General features: G+C 39.7%; 1 protein-coding gene across 2 annotated transcripts; it reads left to right on the forward strand.

Moving 5' to 3' along the window:
* Positions 1-2,817: 2,817 nt before the first annotated feature.
* Positions 2,818-19,218, forward strand: appl2 (adaptor protein, phosphotyrosine interacting with PH domain and leucine zipper 2). 2 transcript variants are annotated; one of them, XM_022756277.1, is made up of 21 exons: positions 2,818-2,899; positions 4,584-4,682; positions 5,544-5,603; positions 6,882-6,953; positions 7,951-8,038; positions 8,368-8,409; positions 8,503-8,561; positions 8,961-9,107; positions 9,715-9,797; positions 10,025-10,177; positions 12,843-13,031; positions 13,130-13,172; positions 13,442-13,498; positions 14,944-15,038; positions 16,231-16,386; positions 16,594-16,646; positions 16,913-17,087; positions 18,175-18,211; positions 18,349-18,504; positions 18,605-18,652; positions 19,069-19,218. In XM_022756277.1, the coding sequence occupies exons 1-21, from the start codon at positions 2,843-2,845 to the stop codon at positions 19,198-19,200; spliced, it is 2,001 nt and encodes a 666-aa protein (XP_022611998.1). In that variant the 5' UTR covers positions 2,818-2,842; the 3' UTR covers positions 19,201-19,218. The 2 variants fall into 2 exon arrangements, with proteins under 2 accessions (XP_022611998.1, XP_022611999.1); XM_022756278.1 differs by lacking the exon at positions 2,818-2,899 and adding an exon at positions 3,867-3,918.
* Positions 19,219-20,239: the final 1,021 nt, after the last annotated feature.

Genomic DNA, 20,239 nt, shown 5'->3' on the forward strand with positions numbered 1-20,239 from the left:
TCACCTTCTAAATATTAGCATGTTAGCACTGGAATTGTGAACCGGTTAGCATGTTAAAGCCTCACAAAGAGGCTAAGGTGGCTGTAGTGTGACTCTTAGTCTTTATGTATAGTCTGATACATGTTTTGTTTAAACAAACATTTTAAGGATAAATGGAACGTGAATAATAATTGACTCGTAAGAAACAGTAATTGAATGTACTGACCCAGTCCCAAGCCTTTGCTCTCCAGAAGCTACAGCTCTACCCTACTTTCTCCTGAGAGTGTTTCCTTGGTCAGCTGAATCACTGCTTTGTTTAATCCAGGTTGGTTCCACTGACATAAAGCATCTCTTTTTATAGGCCAAACCTAGGCAAGCCAGCAAACACAATTAATTATCAAAGTCAGTAGACTGAAATGTCTTGTCTGGTTTAGGGCCACAACTTAACCAATTAAAAAACACAAGTCCACTGGGGAGGAAGGAATGTGTTCCATGATGAGGAAGCACTGCTTGTCATGACTTGCCTATTATCAAGACACTACACAACAAGACATGACCATCTTAACAAGTCAATTAGACTATTACTGAGACCTAAAATGTCTTGGATCAAATAAAAGAGAGCGAGAGAGCGAGAGAGACTATTACAGTTTTACATTTTGTGTTTCTTCCACTTTTGAGGATTTCTTTACGTGACATTATCCTGTAATTAGAAAGCTTGGTAACAACATGGTGTGATTGCTGTTCTCAGATCATGTTGCATTGGAAACAGATGAACTAATATAATTCAGTTTATTTTACACTTGTTAAATGGAGATTTTTTTTATTACTTCTTACCTCTCTGTTTGTAAGCTGCAAATCACTTGCACTTTAACCTTTAATAGAAGTAAACACAATGAGATGATGTATAAACTTCACATTAGAGATTAGGCTTTACCCAACAAATAGCTGAGAATAGGTTAATAGTGCTTTTCTGTAGCACAGTATATGTGGCAATATCAATTGCTCTAATACTGGCTAAAGATACAAGTGAAAAAATAAACCACTCTAATCGTTGTTTTTAATTCCTAGGACACCCACTGTATCATTTTCATCCCTCAAAAATGTTGCTCTTTTCAATGGAAAATTAACCCTGGAGCATACTGTTTTGAAAATACAACCACCATTTTTAATCAATTTATGAAGATGAAGAAGACAGTAATCTGATGTCAACAGACTATTTTACCATAGCCTTTACACCAAACCCATCAATATTAGTATGACCTTACTATTATACATATAGTAAACTGGATCAGTCTAAATGAAACAAAGAGTTAAATCTGTGTTCTTTTCTAGATGGAGCGTACACTCAAATCAAGACTAAACCGCCAAATCATTGAGACAGTTTAGGCAAACATTTTAATTTGAAGAAGCAGTTGACCGTACGCATTCTTCAACAGACTGTAAATTAATGATAACACAAGAGGACATGCCATCTTATACTCTGGAATTATGTGAATTAATGCCTATGCTTGATAATTCTGTTTTTCTGGCCAATATTTTGTTTTGTTTCATTCTAGACAACATTTGAGGTACCATGGGTTCAGGGCATACAGTTTAACGGTGGGTGTAAATTAGATCAAATTACATGAAAATAAAAAAGAAAGCATGGCATTTGAGTATGTGGTCAGTCAGAGTATTTGACATTTGGCTGACTATTAACTTTATCATCCAAACTGGGATCAGTCTCAGAAGGAATTTTTTTCCGAATGTGTGCAGCATCTGCTAGAAGGGTGAAGTAATTAGAGAGCAAGTACCTCCAACAATACTCAGAACATCTCATGCGCTGCGTATTATGACCAAGACAAAACAAGATGAGAGCAGGAGTTTTTATAAAGTAGATGTGATTTTAATTGGCATATGGTTTAATACTGTACATTCATTTTGCTACAAATAATTCCCAGATCAGAATATTGCTTTAATTATCCCATCTACAGTGGAACCCAGAGGTAGTCAAAATAGACCCATGTAGTGCTGAAACAATCAAGTCGATTAATTGATTGACAAAAATTAATACACCATTCATGTTGGACTGAAACTACAAAACAAGTAGTTTTGAAGATGTCAGCCTTGGCTCTTGAAAATTCGGATGAGATGACCTTTTTTTCCTGTCATTTAATAGATTAAACAATGAACTGATATGTTGAAAAAAGTAATTGATGGTAGTTGGATGGTACTAAGTAAATTCTAATAATGAAAAAAATATGTCAATGGAAGGGGCTAATTAGTCTCCACAAGGAGTCATTTCACTTTTGATTCTTTGAGAATATTTTATTAAATTATATTTCTGTACTTTTATAAGTAACGTTTTGAATGCAGAACTTGCAATTACTACTGCAATTGAGTAGTTTGACATTGTGGTATTGCCATTTCCTTCTTCCACCACTGTTGGAATAGATTAGAAGACTCACTCTATTCAACCTTTGGTCAAACTAGAACAAAAGGTAGATGTCACATTTTTTAATCTAATTTTTAAATTAAACGGTGTACTTCTTTTTATGGCCACATGGGGTCACTGTTGATACTAAAATGGTACAACGGTAGACGTAGTCTACCTTTTAAACTGTCCGTCCACTCGCTATAAAACAAATCAAATCTCCACAACAGAAACAAACAAAATATAATATAATACAAATATCTAGTTTAGAGTTAAGCCGCAGCTATTTTACCGGTCACAAGTTGTCCCATAACAATTTAGGATGAGGTCAGACTGGGCCCGCCTCCAACTTCTACGTGTTCGTCCTTCTGGCGCAGAGAGCTCTGGGAAACCGAGTCCACGCTCTAAATAATTCAAGCCCCCATTCCCTTCTCCTCCAACGCTAACAAGATGCCGGCCGTACATCACAAACTGCTCCTGGAGGACGCTTTGCAGGACAGTCCTCAGGTAGGCCTGTGAGGGTTATATCACGTTTACAGACCCAGCTGTCACACGAAAGACGTTTACGAGAGCTGAAGTTAGCTTACTAACCCAGGCAGTATCCTGTTCCCGTTGTAGTCTGTTTCCACTGGTCGATGACAGCTCTCAATTGACACATTGTTGTGGGAATCTAATCCTCTTTCAGGAGTGGCTGCGCTCCCCTGTGGTAAAAAAATGTTCGAGTTTATACACCATGTCATAATTATCGGTGTGTTGGTGTCTGTGTTGTATTTACACAACTACCGCTTGTCACAGGGCTTTCCTCGCTCTGTCAGAGCACATATTCTGGTATACATCCAAACTCATACAACAGTATGGAAGATGTCACGACCACATAGCTCAAACAGGACACACCTGCAACCTTTTTCAAAATATTTCCCAGTGTTATTTTCCAGATTTTGAGACCAGAGTCAAACTGGGCCTGATTCACATGATGTGGGAGGGGTTTCCATTATCAGACTCCCCTGGAATTAGTCAATAGCCTGCAACAGGGCAGTGGTGGCTGACAGTAGTGAGCACCAAATGCTGTTTGATGCTTACAGGTCTAAATTGCAGTATTAAAGTTGTTCATTAGGCGTCATGCATGGATATCTGTGAGGGTACAATGAAATACAGGACAGCCTTTTGCGATTATGCACATCTAATGTAGCCTGTATTTTCTGTTGTCTGTTGCATCACTCTTTCCCTAAACATGGCTGACCTCCTTGATTGTTCTGCTTAAGTGCAGCCCATGCTGGAGACTATTTTCTTTCTTGACATGTACTTAAGTTATTTGAATTTTTAATAGGAAATAGGCCTGGTGCTGTCCAGCAGTAAAATGTAAAGGGAGAAAAGTTTCTCAATATTCCAGATGATTTCCTGTCAGTGTGAAATGACTGTCAGTCACTCTGTGGTGAAAGTCAGCTGGAGCGAACTGTGAACAGACCCGATCCAGTGGGTGTGTCCCTCTGTGCTGTACCTGCCCTGCCTAGCTGCACCTGTTTATGGTAAAAGACACCTTCACCCAAACAGGATTTCCTTGCTTTGCATAGCCTGCCTGCAGTAAAATCATTATGCCTAGAGTATCACTTCAAAGCTCCACCTCAGTACTGCAGCTACCCTAATTTCTGTGTCTGTGTCTTAACCTCCGGCAATGCTCTTATTAATAATTCCCTTTTATAAGTTACAGGTTTCTGCCAAACCTGGCTCACATTGTTTTTGTTTGTTTTTAACTTCGGTACCATGTGGGTGTGGTGTTTTACTACTGTTGTCCAACAGATGAGTAATAGCAACATTTGTCACAACAAAGCATACTCAACTCCACCTGAACTATCATGGGCTGTAACTGAAGAGTATTTTCATTTTTTATTAGTCTGCAGATTATATTGCTGATTATTAGATCAATGGATTGATCAGTTAAATGTCAGAGTACAGAGAAAAATGCCTTCTGTAATTTCCCACAGCCTGAGATTATGTTTTAAGATTGATATCCCAAAGATATTTAGTTTAATAAAATACATGACAAAAAAAAACAAAACACCCAGCATATCCTAACATTTGAGAAAACTGGAACCAGAGAATGTTTGACATTTTTAGTATTTTTTTTCTGCTGCATTCACAGTCTCCTGTGAACATATCTTAATCTTATTCATCAAATGTTTTTTTCCCGCAGACTCGCTCCCTGCTCAGTGTGTTTGAGGAAGATGCTGGGATGCTTACAGACTACACCAACAAGCTACTACAATCGATGCAACGGGTGTTTGGAGCTCAGGTACTAAACAAAACACAAACACACTCACACACACATTTTATTCTGTTAGCTGGGTGTGACTTTGAACAGGAACCATATTATTTGCCTGACTGAAGTTGATTTCAGGTTGAAAATTTGCATTATTGAACTACAGCAGCGTATTGTTCTGATTTGCACTGGACCAAAAATGGTGGTGCAGTCTCTCTGGAATTTTTCAACTGGACAGATGCCAAACTAGGATATTATATGCTGTTTTTTTGCAACCTCACACAGGCAAACTGGTGAATGAAACATTATGTACTGAGGGTTCTTGGAGAAACAGCTGGAGAACCTTTGAGCATGGACTTTGGGACGAGCGTGTGTGTAACAACATAATATTAGTTCAAAGATCCAGCTAGTAAGAGGAGAAACATTTTGAACCAGTTTTCTGACTTAATTGATGCCTTTTTTTTTGACAAATCAGACAAATTTCTGTATAATGTATTCAGTGAGTGTGATGTGCGGTAAGTAGTGTCGGGTGTAGATGTTTCTGTACATAGCGTCTCATTGAGCAACACTTTCAAATGTTGCAGTCACAATAAATGCTACTTATCTTTTTTTGAAAACATGCACAATTTATGTAACTTCAGACCTTTTCTGAAGCAATGACAGTTCACTGGTGGAGCTGGCATTTATATGACCCATCACCTTTTGTTTTGTTTTTTTTTTCTCAAAGGAATTTTGATTTGAACCCTGATTCACCTGTTGTCCCTTCACTTCCTATTATCCCTTCGTGATTCACAAGGCCTGAAACGAGAATGGCAAACGTAGAAGCTAGGGACAAATCCCTCATGATCCAGCCTGATAATTTTGCATTTTCCCCTCAATCTGTTCCCCTTACAGAGTGAGATGGGATTGGCCACAGAGCAGCTCTCGCAGCAACTTCTGGATTATGAGAAGAAAGTAAGTATTGGTACCATGATCAAGGGTGTAATTTCCAATCAAAATCCTATTTTTGCCTTCCCCACGTTTCTTGTTTCAGTTTAACTGTCTCACTGCAGTCCCTCTGAGCTGTCCAGTCACTGTTGCTCAGATAAGGGAAGATAATAATTGACAAAAAATGACTGATATGCTTATCATAATCACATTCAGTTATTAGCATTTGCTCAAAGCAGTGAGCTTAACAAGCAGCAACAAGTGGTGTGTGAGGTGTTTTCTGGCCTTCTTTGGCCCTGAGTTGGCCTCTCGGGCTTTAAACAGGCTGCCCTGCTTGATTAGTAAGGATATTGTTTACACAACCTGAATGGAATAGCTGCAGACACTACTCAGGGATGAAAAAAGGTGTTTCCAGTTTTGTTTTAGGCAATATTTATATTTTATACAGTGTTCTCCTACAGAAATATGCTAGCATTAAACACCAGTCAAGACAAGACAGTTAAACACAGCACACTGCAGTGGATAAAAAAAACTTTTTTTTAGCATTATCAAAAACTAATAGATTTTAGGTAGGGTGAGTACATTACAACACAGAGCTTTAAAGCATTTCTGCTTTTTGTTATATAACCATTAATATGTAATTTTATTCAAGTGAAATATAATTATCATCTACTGTTGAAACCAAAATTATGCCCTTCACCTTGAACTTAATCCAACATGTATGCCGATCCCTAGTTTGAGTTAAATAATTCAAGTAGCTCTGCTAATGTGCTATAACAATTCCATGTCTGCTCATATGATTTTTTTTCCTTGTGTGAGTGCATGTGTCTGCCACTCCTCATCTCTGCATGTGTGTCTTTGTGAAATCTCTGCGCATGAGGGAATCTCGATGTAGAGGTGCTTCTCTGTTGGTCATCTATCACGGGGCCTTGTGTTATGTAGCAAACAATAAATTCAAAATAGAATAGTTGCTGAAGTCAACACAGCGGGTGCATTAAATCATGCTGAAAAAGAAACACGTGTGGCTCTGGATTGCAGAGAGGATGTTGGATAGAAAAAAGAATCTGCAATGACCTGTAATGGATGCACTTTTTGGTACTTTTTAAACAAAGCTTAAAACTCAGCATCTTAGCATGGGGGTTATTTGCATCTCTGGACTTGTTCCATGAAAGTGATGTGCCAAATATCCTGGCAGAACAGGGTAATTTTTAACTTCTTAGCCCCTAGTATATGCTCGCTCAATGCCACATTATGCAGTTTCATGGTTTAAACTTGTCTCTCTTCCCTTATTCTTCTTCTGTCTAGAATTTTGCCCTTGGAAAAGGTGATGAAGAGGTAATCACCACGCTGCAGAGCTTCGCCAAAACTGTAGGGGAGGTGAGGCCTGTGTTTGCAGTTTTGCTGTTTTATGTATGTATGTGTGTGTGTGTGTGTGTGTGTGTGTGTGTGTGTGTGTGTGTGTGTGTGTGTGCGCACCCAGCCACAGCAGAAGAGAGGGATGATAAACTACTGCACAGTCAGTAGTTGCTTCTTAATCACGTTACAAAGGATATTGCACCTGCACTCCCGTAGCACACCGGTGAAAATGACGTCAATGAAAAGACCTTATCCTCCCTGTAAGACTAGACACTATAGTGACGCTAAGAGGTGGATATGATGCCTATTGCACCGGATAGATGGATGGATGGAGGGAGGGAGGCGGCAGTCGGTGGATAGATGGATACATGAAGGAGGGGGTGCGTAGGCTCAGGTATATAAACATAACAGATGGGCTTGTCTCTTTCAGCCATGGGGGCCCACAAGCCTACACAATCAGCACTCAACAACATACAGGACACACACACATATGCTCAGAGGACACAGGTTGATTGTTTGTTTGACCTTTACCTCGTCATGTACGGAGGAGAACTCGTTTCGTAGTGAGAATTAGGCCTACCCCTGCACCTAATCCTGTGAACTTTAGCACTTGCGAAATAATTCAGATTAAAGTGGATGTCAGCTTGTTAAACTGTTGGGAGTGTAGCTTGCTGATAAGCATAAAGAATTATGGCAGGGATTTCTTCTGTGTGCGATATGTGGTTCTGCTTCCAATATCAGAGTAAACAGAAGGCTTTCGTTATTATTCTCTTCACGAAATGCACCGTTCCACAATATGGCCTTTCTATGATGTAGGGGAGACATTGTCTGCAGTTATGCACCTATTTCACTGAAAAAATTACTTTCCATCTTCTTGCAGGAATAACTGGTAGCAAATGTCACTGTACATATTAAAATAAACTGTAATCCCTCAAGATGTTTGGCGGGGGTACATCTTCTCTTTGTGTCCTTGTGCAGCAACTTGATATTTTTGTATAATCTGTTTTGTCTCATCCAGCTGAACTCGCTCCACTCTGAGCTGGCCAACCAGATGGCTGACAGCATGGTCTTCCCCTTGATCCAATTCCGAGAGAAGGACCTCACAGGTAGGACCACACACATGCACGCACACACGCACACGTGCTCAAAACTCATTATCATAATATGTTTCTGATATGTTATTATTATTACAAAGCATTTGTATTTTTAATTTGCATATTGAAGTATAGAGCTCATTTATTTGAGTAGAAAGCAGACCAAAAAACTAATTTCAGAAAAAAGCTACATAAGAAATTCATCCTTTAATGACTTTAAAATATAGCATATAGGATTCTTTTTGTAAAACCCGTCAACTTTAAAAAGTAATAATGCCATTTTAATATGTGGATCTCTTGAGGATATTGTAACAACGTTTGCTAAACATTGAATTTTGCAGAGATAAGCACACTGAAGGAAATATTCGGCATCGCCACTGATGGTAAGTACATACAGTACTTTTACCAGTTACAGAAAACAATCACAGCCTGGAGTGATAATCTGATCCTCATGTCCGCTCTCTCCTCTCCTGCAGAGCATGAGGCAGCTATGGTCAAGTACAGCCGATTGCCCAAGAAGAAGGAGAATGAGAAGGTAGTGTGAATGGGAAGTACTCTCTCATCTCCACTAATGGAGCTTCTCTGGCATCGATCTAAGGCTGTAAAAGGCCTCACACTGCAGTAATGCTCTGGTAATGTAGTGGGAGTGTTTTATAAGCATTTGAAATACAAATGGATGGAATTAAACATTGCCAGGCCTCACTGCTGTAGTGAGACTGTAGCAACACTTTGCACAATAATGGCTGCAAAGATAAGATTCCTCTGCTGTTTGCCTCTGTTGAATGTGTCTTCTTGAACGTACAAGATAATGCCACTGAGTTGTGAGAGTACCATATTTGCAAGTGTGTGTGTGTACAGAGCTTGGTAGTCAGTTCACGCTGGACACGTGCACGTGTGTGTATTTGCATGTTTTAACCCTCTCCTGTCTGGACAGCTGAAGGCAGACATGGTGAAGGAGGTGGCTTACACCAGAAGGAAGCAGCACCAGGCCTCACTGCAGTATTACTGCGCACTCAATGCCCTGCAGTATCGCAAGAGAGTAGCTATGCTTGAACCCATGTTAGGGTACACACAGGCACAGGTACTGAGCAGCTGTTGGCATACTAACTGACATCACCATCAGTTCAGTGTTTACGGAAGAGAAGTGTTTTTTCTCACTGGGACAGATTAAGTTTACAAAGTACACTTATTATTGTGTAGTGTGTTCATGCAATATCAACTACTGGGTAAAAAAACAACAACATTTAGTTATTAGTTAGTCGATAAGTTCATTGACAGAATATTAATCCGCAATTATTTCTTTTGAAGCAATTCATTTTTTTAGCAATTTTTCAAGCAAAAACGTCAAATATTCTGTGGTTCCAGCTTCTCAAATGTGAGGATTTGGATGCTTTTTTTTTTCTCATATACTGTTTGATAAACTTAATATCATGGGGTTTTGGACTGGGGGCCAAATAAAACAAGCTATTTGAATGTGGGGTTGTGGAAAATTAAAACATTTCTAACATTTTACAGACAAAACAATTAATTGTGAAAATAAAGAGCGGTTTAATCTGTAATATGAATGGTTGTTAGTTTATTAAGAAAATGATTACTATTGGTTTTTAGAAATGTTTGCTACATTAAAAGTTCAGTAAAATGCAATAAAATAAATCTCGAATGACCCACTGTTATCTCTGAACTCTCAGATCAGCTTCTTCAAGAAAGGCATTGAGCTGGTGTCAAAGAAGATGGATAACTTTCTCTCCTCTGTGTCCAACATGACACAAAGGTACAAACTCATTAACAGTAATTATCATGATGTTCCATAGCTCTGGTATGACAGGACAGTATACAGTATGATGTGTAAGAAGTCATTTTAGTGAGATGCTCTGTAAATGGAAGTCTTTTAATGCTTGTTTTTTTTTTTTTTTTTTTTTTTACAAAAAAAAAAAAATCAACTCTCTGAAAGTCGTATAAGAAGGATTCTGCCTTTATTAAAACTTTGTTCATGTCTAGTATCCAGGCCCAGCTGGACGCGGAGGCGGAGGCCATGCGCCTGTCTCAGAGGGAGCTTCTGTCTGTGGAGGACACTGTCTACATGCCAGATAAGGACACTGAGCCTGTCAATCGCACGCTTATCCAGAAGGCTGGCTACCTCAACATTAGGAAGTAAGATTAATTACACTCATTATGGCCCTATCTAAAATCCAAGGACACTTCCTATTCATGTAGCGTTCGTAGCTCGTCAGTATGTTAAGTGGTTTCTTGGGGAAAAAAGAATTAAATAGCGGAGGAACAAGTTTTGAATCTGTCCTCATTTCACATATGTGACATTTCAGGCTTTGTTAGAGAATTTCAGTCTGGTGCAACAGAAGTTTCTCAAAATGTGCATGGACACGGTAAACAATAAGTCTGTCACAGTAGACAAGGTGGGTCAGGTAACATGTCGACAGTGTGCACTGTCAGCTTAATGCAGAGTGGATATATGAGTAGGGAAACTTCCTTAATGGCTGCAGGGGGTAGAACTGCAGCGTAGCCCGCAATGTGATTTAGTGAAATGTCAGAGCTGTCAAACTCTGTCTCTCCCTCATATACATCCAAAGTCTTTGACAAATGTCTGTGACACCAGAGAAAAGGTTTCCTCAGAATGCCATTCTGTTTAATGACACACACTGCCAGCAGCCTCAAACGCTTGTCAGATGGAGCTGAGTCCAGAGAACATTTGCTATTTCGAATGGTTTCTCAATATTAAGTGTGTGAGTCACTCGCGGCAGTGTGAGCTGTACACTCCGATATTAATCAAAGGAAAATTATTTGGGAATGTTTTTTAAACAGAATGTACGAAAAAGAGGCTTACAGATGAGCAATTCAGATGAGTCATACACATGTATCTTTGTTGTGGAATGACGTGACTCAGCGTTAATTTGCATTGTAGCTTATTTATAATTATTTATTTACATAAGCCATAAAAGCCAAGACAAATTCAAGACCAAAACAAAACAGCTTTGCTGTTAGAACGGGGATTGAGGACAAGTCAAGCATTCACATTTGAAAGGGAATTTTTTCTCATGCTTATGAAAAAATAAAATAATATGTAAAATAATGAGAAAGGGTTGGTTTGGAACAGTTAAGCAATACGGCTGACCCCCTTCTTAAGCTGCATAAAACCTCTATGATGATCAGAGGTGTAAAATGTAACATTACCATAAACAAGTGTAGTATGTGTTAAAAGACAAGGCTGTTACATTTCTACAAACTAACTTAATGTGATATTTCCGGTTCAACTTTTCATGAGTTATTAATCTGAGGAATTTAGTTTACTGCACATGATACATGTCCTATTAATCAGTAATTCCTCATAATGTCACATAACATTTAAATATAAAACAGCAAGGAACCAAGAATTGAGCCCTGCGTAACTTCACACAGTTTTTGTTTCAGTTTCTTAGGTGATAAACGTTCATGAACAGAATCATATTGATCAGGTCATGAACATAGTTGCATAAGCAAAGGTATGTGTTGGACCCTACAACTAATTCAGTTGGATGTTATGATTTACTATAAAAATAGGCTTAGATAGGTCAAGCATTCACATTTGTGATGACACCAGGTTGATTTTTACGTCAATAAAGTGATGTCGTTAAAAGACATTTTGACGTTTATACAAAATCTAAGTCTCTCTCTAAGTATATTGTGTGTAACTGTTATAATTTGCAGGCAATAGAAAGAGGCAGTAATGGTGAAAATCAAACTGTAATTTTTCTATTTGTACTGTTAGGCATATTTTTCCATTTTTCATAAGAGGATAAAACTGTTACAGATATATTTGTGGAAACAGCGTCTAAGTGGTTGCCATGGCAGGAGTAACATATGAGGGCCAGTGTTGCTAGGAGATGTCAACTTCTGTGTGTGGGAAACCAACTGGAATACGTCGTAACGGACTGTTGATACAGGTTTTGTACATTATCATCATTTTTTGCCAATGAAGTTGAGGAGGAAAAATACAAGATGATTTTCCCCTTTTCCATCAGACTGTTAAGTCCACTTGGAAAATGCGAGCTAGCACTGATTTCTACAAGTTAGATGTTCCTTTTCTTTCATTTTCAACATTTTGTTAGTCCAACGTTACTGCAGAAAAATACATAAAACCTGAATTTCTTCTTTTTGGTTCAATTTTGACCAAATAAATAGTGATCTTACATCAAGCATATACTGTAGCAAAAAAACATTGTAATTTCAATTCATCTGGAAAACAATGACTTGCCAGACTTCAAAAAATCTCAATAGCTGTTGTTAAGTCTTTGAAAAATAACATCACAATAGACATTTGGATGAAACAGGAGTCAGTGGGGACACAATAGAAGAGGAAACAGTATTGATTTTGAGAGGACTAATATCACATTATTCCAGTGTACAAATGAAAATCTTCTTGAAGACAGAAACAAATGAATTCAGAAAATATTTCATGCAGCATGGCACCATCTAAGGAAACGTGATGGACAACAAGCAATAGGTTCAAGTGTTTTTGAATTTTCTTCTTATCCAATCTTAATTAAATGAATGTATGTGCAATTAATGTTTTAATATCATCTACCATTAGAAGGGGAGAAGGACTCTTTTTTTTTTCCAACCATCTTTGTAAGCCAGATATGAGGAATTTCCGTCACATCCAGTCTTAAACCCTTGACATTCTTACTCTTCCATTGTCTCTCATTAAGCTTTCCATGTTGCCAAAATGTGGCAGAAAAAGCTCTCATCTTGTTTTGTAAAATCACATCTTGCGGCACTGACCTTTACCCTCCCTTCCTGCCCCTTGTTATCCTCTGTCCTCCAGTAAAACGGGCCTGGTGACCACAGCCTGGGACCGACTGTACTTCTTCACCCAGGGAGGGAACCTCATGTGCCAGCCACGCGGGGCGGTGGCAGGGGGCATGGTGCTGGACCTGGACAACAGCTCCGTCATGGCTGTGGAGTGCGAGGACAGACGCTACTGTTTTCAGATAACGTCCCCTTCTGGCAAAACGTAAGTATACTTATTCGTCAATGAGAGTGATACATAAATATTTCCGAGATATTGGATTTATATTATTTAATTCTTTTCGTTGTCATTGATGCCTCCAGGTCAATGATTCTGCAAGCTGAGAGCAAAAAGGAATATGAAGAGGTAAATTTGAAAGAGACTGTTCAAACAGCTGTGTTTGATCTTCTTCATTGTTTTACATCTTTATCCCAGAGATATCTGCTGCTACAAGTATCTGTCACAGAACAATGGAGGAGCTGTCAAGACTCATTTGTGTGGTTTTCATGTCTGTGTTTTTTGCTCGGACACATCTGACTGGCCTGTCACAGCTGCTATCAGTCAAGTGATTTCAGGCGGCTCGTGTCTCAGGTCTAGAGAAAGTCCTAATGTGGATCTCTTTGTTTCTTTCTCAGTGGATTTGCACAGTGAACAACATCTCCAGACAGATCTACCTGACTGACAACCCAGAGGTAAATGTTTCAGTTTCAGCAGATGTCTAAGAAAGGAACCCAGCTTCTGAATCCAAAACATTTCACTGATCTTTTTAAACCAATGAGACATCTATTTGTTGCTCCACCACTTTAATTAGAAACACACAATATTGGAAACGTATTCTTTTAGAGACATAAAAGAGTGATGGCATTGTTCCACTGTTGTCACATAGACTGCCCTCCCTCCTTCCTCTGAAGTGTCTCACAGCTGTTGTTGCCTTCATTGCTTTTCAGTCCCAGAATTCAGCATGTTTGCATGAGGCTTGGCTCCATGAAAATGTTTATTCTTCAGATTCTCCACAGACAGACAGACTATAGCTGTATCCAAATCTGCTCTCTCTCTCTCACTCACTTATTTATTTTCCCTACATGATAATCACTTTATAGTTTTTCATATAGTAAGTAATAATTTGAGATTTCAAGACTAATCATCAGTTTGTGTCACCACTGACAGGTGCGGTGCCACGTCACTGCAGATGACATGTTTGTCATCTCAGGAGAAAGGGTGCAGCATTGTAGGATTTTTTTTTTTTTTGTAAACAGTTGTGAACAGTTGTTATTTGACAGAATTCACACTCACATACTGGCTGCACCAAGCAGCAAATGGAGAATGGTTTCATACACACTCCTCCTTAATCTAATTGTTGTGAAAGTTGTTGTCAATGTCGAAAATTTGCCCTCATTCTCTCCCAGTGTGGGTGTTTGTGCAAAACTGCAGGGACTCCTCCTTATTTGTGTGAAAACAAATGTCTGGTCAGTGATCTGTATTCTGTGGCCGTTCCTTTGTCTTGTTTCTTCTCCTCGTGACCTGTGTTAAGTGTTTCATTAGAATTAATCGAACACTGGAGATGTTGTTTCTACTAAATAGATTAAAACAACTCGGAATAGAGGGCAAAACTTGCCCCCCGATAAATCCTTAATATATAATATCCTCTATTATAATAACATATTTTTCAATTTAAAGCATGGACTATTTTCTAATTATAATTTCTTTTCAATTTACAATCCAACTTAAATGATTGTATCCAAGGACTACTTGGTCAGTTGTTTTGGGTTTCTTTTTAATATTATCAAATGCCAATGTAAACTAAAATTTGTTAGCAATTGCTGTATTCAGTAAAAGGACTATTCTTCCACCCACATTTTAAACATCTGCCCAGAAATGGCAAGAAAGACTCCTTTTCTTTACCCAAACAAACCAACAGAACCCACGCTGTTTTTGAGGGATTAGTGCTGATGAATAGACCCTGCTTATGGTTCACATGACCGTGACATCATGGTTCACAGGCATAACATGATCATGTAGAGAACTGGTTGGACGTAAGGTTGAAATGTCTTAGGCACATTTACACACACTTGTGGTTTTATAAATGACTCACCTGCTGATACGGAGATGCTGCAATGTCCCTGTTTCTTTTTGTTAGGCTGTGGCCATTCGGCTGAACCAAACCGCCATCCAGGCTGTCACCCCCATCACCAGCTTTGAGAAGAGACAAGAAGGCTCCCCCAACCCTGACAGGTCGGGCATGTCTCTCTCTCTTAAGATACTCAGTTCCATGTTGACGACAGTATATACTGTATCTTCTCTTCTAGGTTGTGATAAGTCTAACTTGGTTTTGGCTCTTTGAACAAGACATCTTCTTCTGCATGTATTTGGTCTTACCATATAAAGTGTCGGCCTGTGATCACTGAGGGAGATGATCATTTAACTGAAAATATAATGTGCATTTTGCCACTGGTGGCTCTTTGAGGCTGTATTGCTCATTGAAAAGAACTAAACTCGGATATGAACCGAGGTCCGAAATGTGTTTTTGATCTGAAGCAGTCAATACGTGCAGTAATTTACCAGTGGATGGAGTCAGAATTAAGGTCTTTGGCAACCTATACCGATAAGGTTTAGTGTGTTAGTGTGTTAAGAATGAAAGTGAAAAGAGCATGTGTGTGTGTGGTAGTGTGACATAGTTCATGTGTGTGAAGCCAAATGTTAAATCACTTTTCTAACCTTTTTAATCAGGAGAGACTTCATTCTGAGTCAACAAATAAACTTGGGGGGTGAGGCTGTGCGAAGTGCAGGGTCTAGACACTGGTGCTGGTGGTGGGAAGAAGAGAATGCTGGAGATCTGGATGTGGAGACTCTGATGAGCTCGACTCGGGCACTGACATGACAGCAGGAGAGAGGAGAACAGATTTTAGGTTGACTTAAATAGATAGATTTAAGTTGGATTGGCTGCTTGAGATTGTGGCAAAATCTGATTGGTTACCTGAAGTCAGGTGATTACAAGAGGTGGGGTGAGAGAGTGAGAGAGAATGAGAATGAATGAGGCATAATGATAGTCTTCCTGATCGAACTTAGCTTAGCATCATATTTAGTGTCAGATGAGATGTCACAAATACAGTCTTTGTTTGTTCTGAACATTTATGTGTGAAGTACTTATAGTTGATATGTATAGTTCATGCTTAATGTATTTATGGTTGTTATTTCTGTAGATTTCAACATCATTGTTTTCATCAGTGATGATAAGCGTGTCATTGATTTTGAAGGGATTTGGTCACAAAGTATTGGATAAATTTAAATTTGGACCAGATGGTGGGGCTAGACGATGGTGGGGTGATGCTTGTTGAAATATTTCAGGCTGGAAACTTATGAGCAGTGGTTGTTTATTCTTAAAAACTTCCCACACATTTTGACTTTGCCCGTCTCATTCCTGCAGAGCAAAGCCTGGAGGTGTACACGCTACCAGCAGTGGTTCCCAGAAGACAGGGGCTGCTCCTGAACCAGAGGACCTGATAGCCCCTGGGACGCCCATTCAGTTTGACATCATGCTGCCAGCCTCTGAGTTTCAAGATCAGAACAGAGCCGGAGGGAGGTGAGGGGGCGACTGGACCAGGAAGTTTGTGTGGGTGCATGTTTGTGAGAAACAGGGATGAGGTACTGACGGGTGATGACGCAAATTTCCAGAAAGTTGGCCTCATAGTGGTTATTATATTATTTCCAGGAAGCTGAATTGTCTTGCTCGGTGCTGGAGTGTAATTGTGTTTTTTCTTTGCTTGTGTGTGTGCTCACTTCCTGACAGACGCACAAATCCGTTTGGAGAAACAGACGATGATTGTTCAACAGAAAGTGACGGTAAACATTTTCCTCATCCAAGTAAAACTTAATGGACCGTGTGTGTGTGTGTGTGTGTGTGTGTGTGTGTGTGCGTGTGTGTGTGTGTGCGTGTGTGTGTGTGCGCGTGTGTGTGTGCGTGCGCGTGTGTGTGTGCGTGCGCGTGTGCGCACCTCGAGTTTACTCTCCTACATGAGTGTTCCAGTGCGTCTCTGTTTACCGTCCTTGCATGTTTATGCTGCTGACTTGGTTTATCAGTGTGGCTGATGTTTGGATGTTTTCCGCAGACTCCCTCCTGCAGCAGGTATTCGCCGTGCGCTTCCTGGGCTCCATGGCGGTTCGCTGTGGCGACAATCAGGAGGTGATCTATGAGGCCATGAGGCAGGTGCTGGCTGCCCGAGCCATCCACAACATCTTTAGGACCACCGAGTCCCACCTCATGGTCACCAGCAGTAGCCTCAGGTAGGATTTATCACATATTTATGAAGTGTTACATGAATACCTCCTCTGAGGACAGACAAAGACAAAAAACAACTGATCGCACCTCAGTGTATAACGATGGTGATGCATTCATGAATTTCCCAACAACATAGACAGAAATTGCCAAAACAAATGCTTCAGTTATTGATGATCTTTGGTGATGGAGCCAGTAGTTTAAAAGGGCCAGTTTGTGGGGCTGTTACAGTATTACAAGTGCTAAAGTATTCTACCATTTTGTCATGTGCCAAAGGTAGGTATATATATTATAATCTTAACCTCACACAGCCTCTCGGTCTTATAAACAATGTGTAGAAATTAATTTAATTTTGGTTAAAACTCTCTTTACAGTTTAGTTTGCTACATTGAAACTTTGTGATTGTTTAGTTTGGACCTTGATAATAAAACAGTTCTACGATGGAGAAGTCCTATAGCCTCCCACACCATGCGATGCCACAAGGACATATCGCATTTAAAACATGAAAACATGTTGTTCTGTGCAGCTAAACCATGTTGTCCACAGTATTGCACTTAGTTTTTTGTGTTCTTGTGCACAAGAGTTGGTATTGTGAGAGTCTGACCTATAAAATCCAACGAGTCTGTTATAGTGTCTCAAGATAAGGTCCATCATTGCGAGCTAACGCCAAGACTTGGCTGTACATAACTTTGTGAAGACTACAGTGAGGAAGGACCTTGGAGCGAGAACCTTCTGAAGCCTCATCAAAGCATAAACATCTGCGACAAAGAAGTCTTTTGAACGAGGCTCAGTTTTTCCAACAAAAAGCTGCACAGTCGAGCTGCTGAACACATAACTGCTTTCTCAAATTTTTTTAACAAGTTTGTCCTTGTGAGAGCAATATCCTCAGACAAATGAGGAGACACATTCACTCAGGCACTAAGGACACGTCATATTGTTTGAGAATGTGCCAGAAAATTGTTCTGTTCTTGCTCATAACTAAAGATGACCAGAGAGACACAAGCTTGCTGACAAAAACAAATCAAAGTCAAGGCCTAAGTATCATAGCAGTGTTTTTACATCCCTGTTGAAGTCTCTGTTTTGTCTTTACTATAGGTTGATTGACCCTCAAACTCAAGTTACAAGAATAAGTGTAAGTATCACTAAAGATCAAATTAGTTTTTACTAAATAATCTTTTCTCTTTTTCATTAAGAGGTTAAGAGGCTCAGCCACTCTCTCTCTCTCTCTCTCTCTCTCTCTCTCTCAACACATTCACATACATTTCTCAGTTCCAGCTTGGAGAGGTGTGTCAGTTTGCAGCTCACCAAGAGAACGGCAGGCTGATGGGATTTGTGGTTGAGGGCAGAGACTGGAGCGACGGAGATGAGGAGGGAGAGCCCTCGTTTAGCGCCTTCGTCTTTGAGAGCAACACAGAGGGCGAAAAGGTTGTGACACCGAACACTGATGTTTTGTCGAACAGGGGAAACACTTGTTATCTGATGCACTAGTGGATATTGAAGTTCATCTTTTGGTCTTTTTTCACAGATATGTTACACCATTAGCTTGGCGAAGGACATCACTGAAGCCAAGAAGGTAATGCCATCGTATGGACATTGAAAACTTTTTCTGTTAGACAATTGCAATATTATGTCACTTTACTTGAATCAAACCTTTATCGTTCTATCATATGCCCTCAAAGTCCGAATGTGTTTTAGGTTTTTATAGTTTCACAACAGGGAAACACAACTTTTTCACTGGCTGAATTAATACGACACGACTGAAAGTGAAAACGATAATCTCTGTAAATTGGAGATATTAATGAACACACAGCCACTAGAGGGCGATGGTCAACACTTTACCTCCCATAGCCTTCACAGTGTAAAGATGACACAAAGTAGGTACATTCAAAATTTACTGTCGCCAGTTTAGGAATTTAAACACACACGAGTGAATTCTTTTTCAGCTGGACTCAGAAATTCCCTTTTTCATTTTTTTTTTTCTCTCCCCAGGACCCTGAGGCCCTGGCCCAGCTGATGAAGAACATGCCACTTACCAATGATGGCAAGTTCCTGCTGCTGGAGCCTGAGACGGGAGACATGACCAATGGGGCAGGACAAGAAGACCTGGAGTCTGAGGCCTAGTACCAGTCAGGACCCCCCCCCCCCCCGGAAAAAAAAAAAAAAACACCATCAAGACCACAGTCCAACTTTTACCCAGGAGAGAAGGCTTTCCCTGGATGCTTTCATCGTGACCCCTCAAGCCCTAACTCTGGTACCGTAACACCCATATTAGAGTGTAGTTCACTTCCACTCACCTTGTTACTAGATCTCCAGTTTTCTGTGATAAAAGAAGAAAACATCGGCAGGGCGGGTTCTGGATCCTCCATTAGATCTACGTTTCCGCGGCCCAACTGTAGCACGAGTCTCCGGATTTGGAGTTTAGTCTTTTTAGTCTTTGTTTTTACACCACTGTGGGCGGTACTCACATCAAAAGGGACTCTCATCTAAAAGGTACTGACTGAGTTTCATTGTCTTCTAATATCCCCAGCCATTTAAGTGAAGGTGGTGAATCATTTGCTGCGGTTTAGGTTTACGTTTATTTTAGGTTTACATAGTTTGAAGACTGTTTGGAGAGTTTATTCCTGTACTTTGTTTCACACGTTAACTCGTATGTAAGACTCTCATGCAACTACTTTTTATTAGCCATGTACAAAAAAAGTTATTGCACTTCCAAGGTTTATATCTGTTTATTAATAACACTTAATGGTTACAGAATGCACTAATTGAGAATTTTGAAGGCTCTAAGATAATGTATGAACGGAGAATAGAAAATCATGTCAATTCCTTTTCCATCTGCAGAGCAGTGACTGTTGCATTGCTTGTTATTATCGTTACTCTGTGTGAGTGTATGTGTCTTGAAGCTGTGGAAAGGAGCGATTAGACTAAACGTCTTTGTTCTTTCTGCTCCTCGAGGTCACTCAGACTTGACATACTGAACGTTTCAAGATTTCCCACTAAAACTGAATTAACGTCACGTTTGACAAAACTCTCCACTACCTGTACAAATCAAGTCTTATGATGATCCGTATATCATGTCCTCCTCAAGCAGCCTAAATATTCTTTAGTACAATTAAGAACTACTTTGAGCTCCATTTCTTGAAAGCCTGTGTAAATATGATCT

Source organism: Seriola dumerili, unplaced genomic scaffold, assembly GCF_002260705.1.
Source record: "Seriola dumerili isolate Sdu_G_001 unplaced genomic scaffold, Sdu_1.0 BDQW01000242.1, whole genome shotgun sequence".
NCBI classification, from domain to species: Eukaryota; Metazoa; Chordata; class Actinopteri; order Carangiformes; family Carangidae; genus Seriola; species Seriola dumerili.

Excerpts from the sequence above, each read along its gene's own strand:
- appl2 (XM_022756277.1), top strand. The coding sequence starts at position 2,843 with ATGCCGGCCGTACATCACAAACTGCTCCTGGAGGACGCTTTGCAGGAC. Across the intron at positions 8,039-8,367 it reads CCGAGAGAAGGACCTCACAG|AGATAAGCACACTGAAGGAA; the intron begins GTAGGACCACAC and ends TGAATTTTGCAG. Across the intron at positions 17,088-18,174 it reads GTCACCAGCAGTAGCCTCAG|GTTGATTGACCCTCAAACTC; the intron begins GTAGGATTTATC and ends TCTTTACTATAG.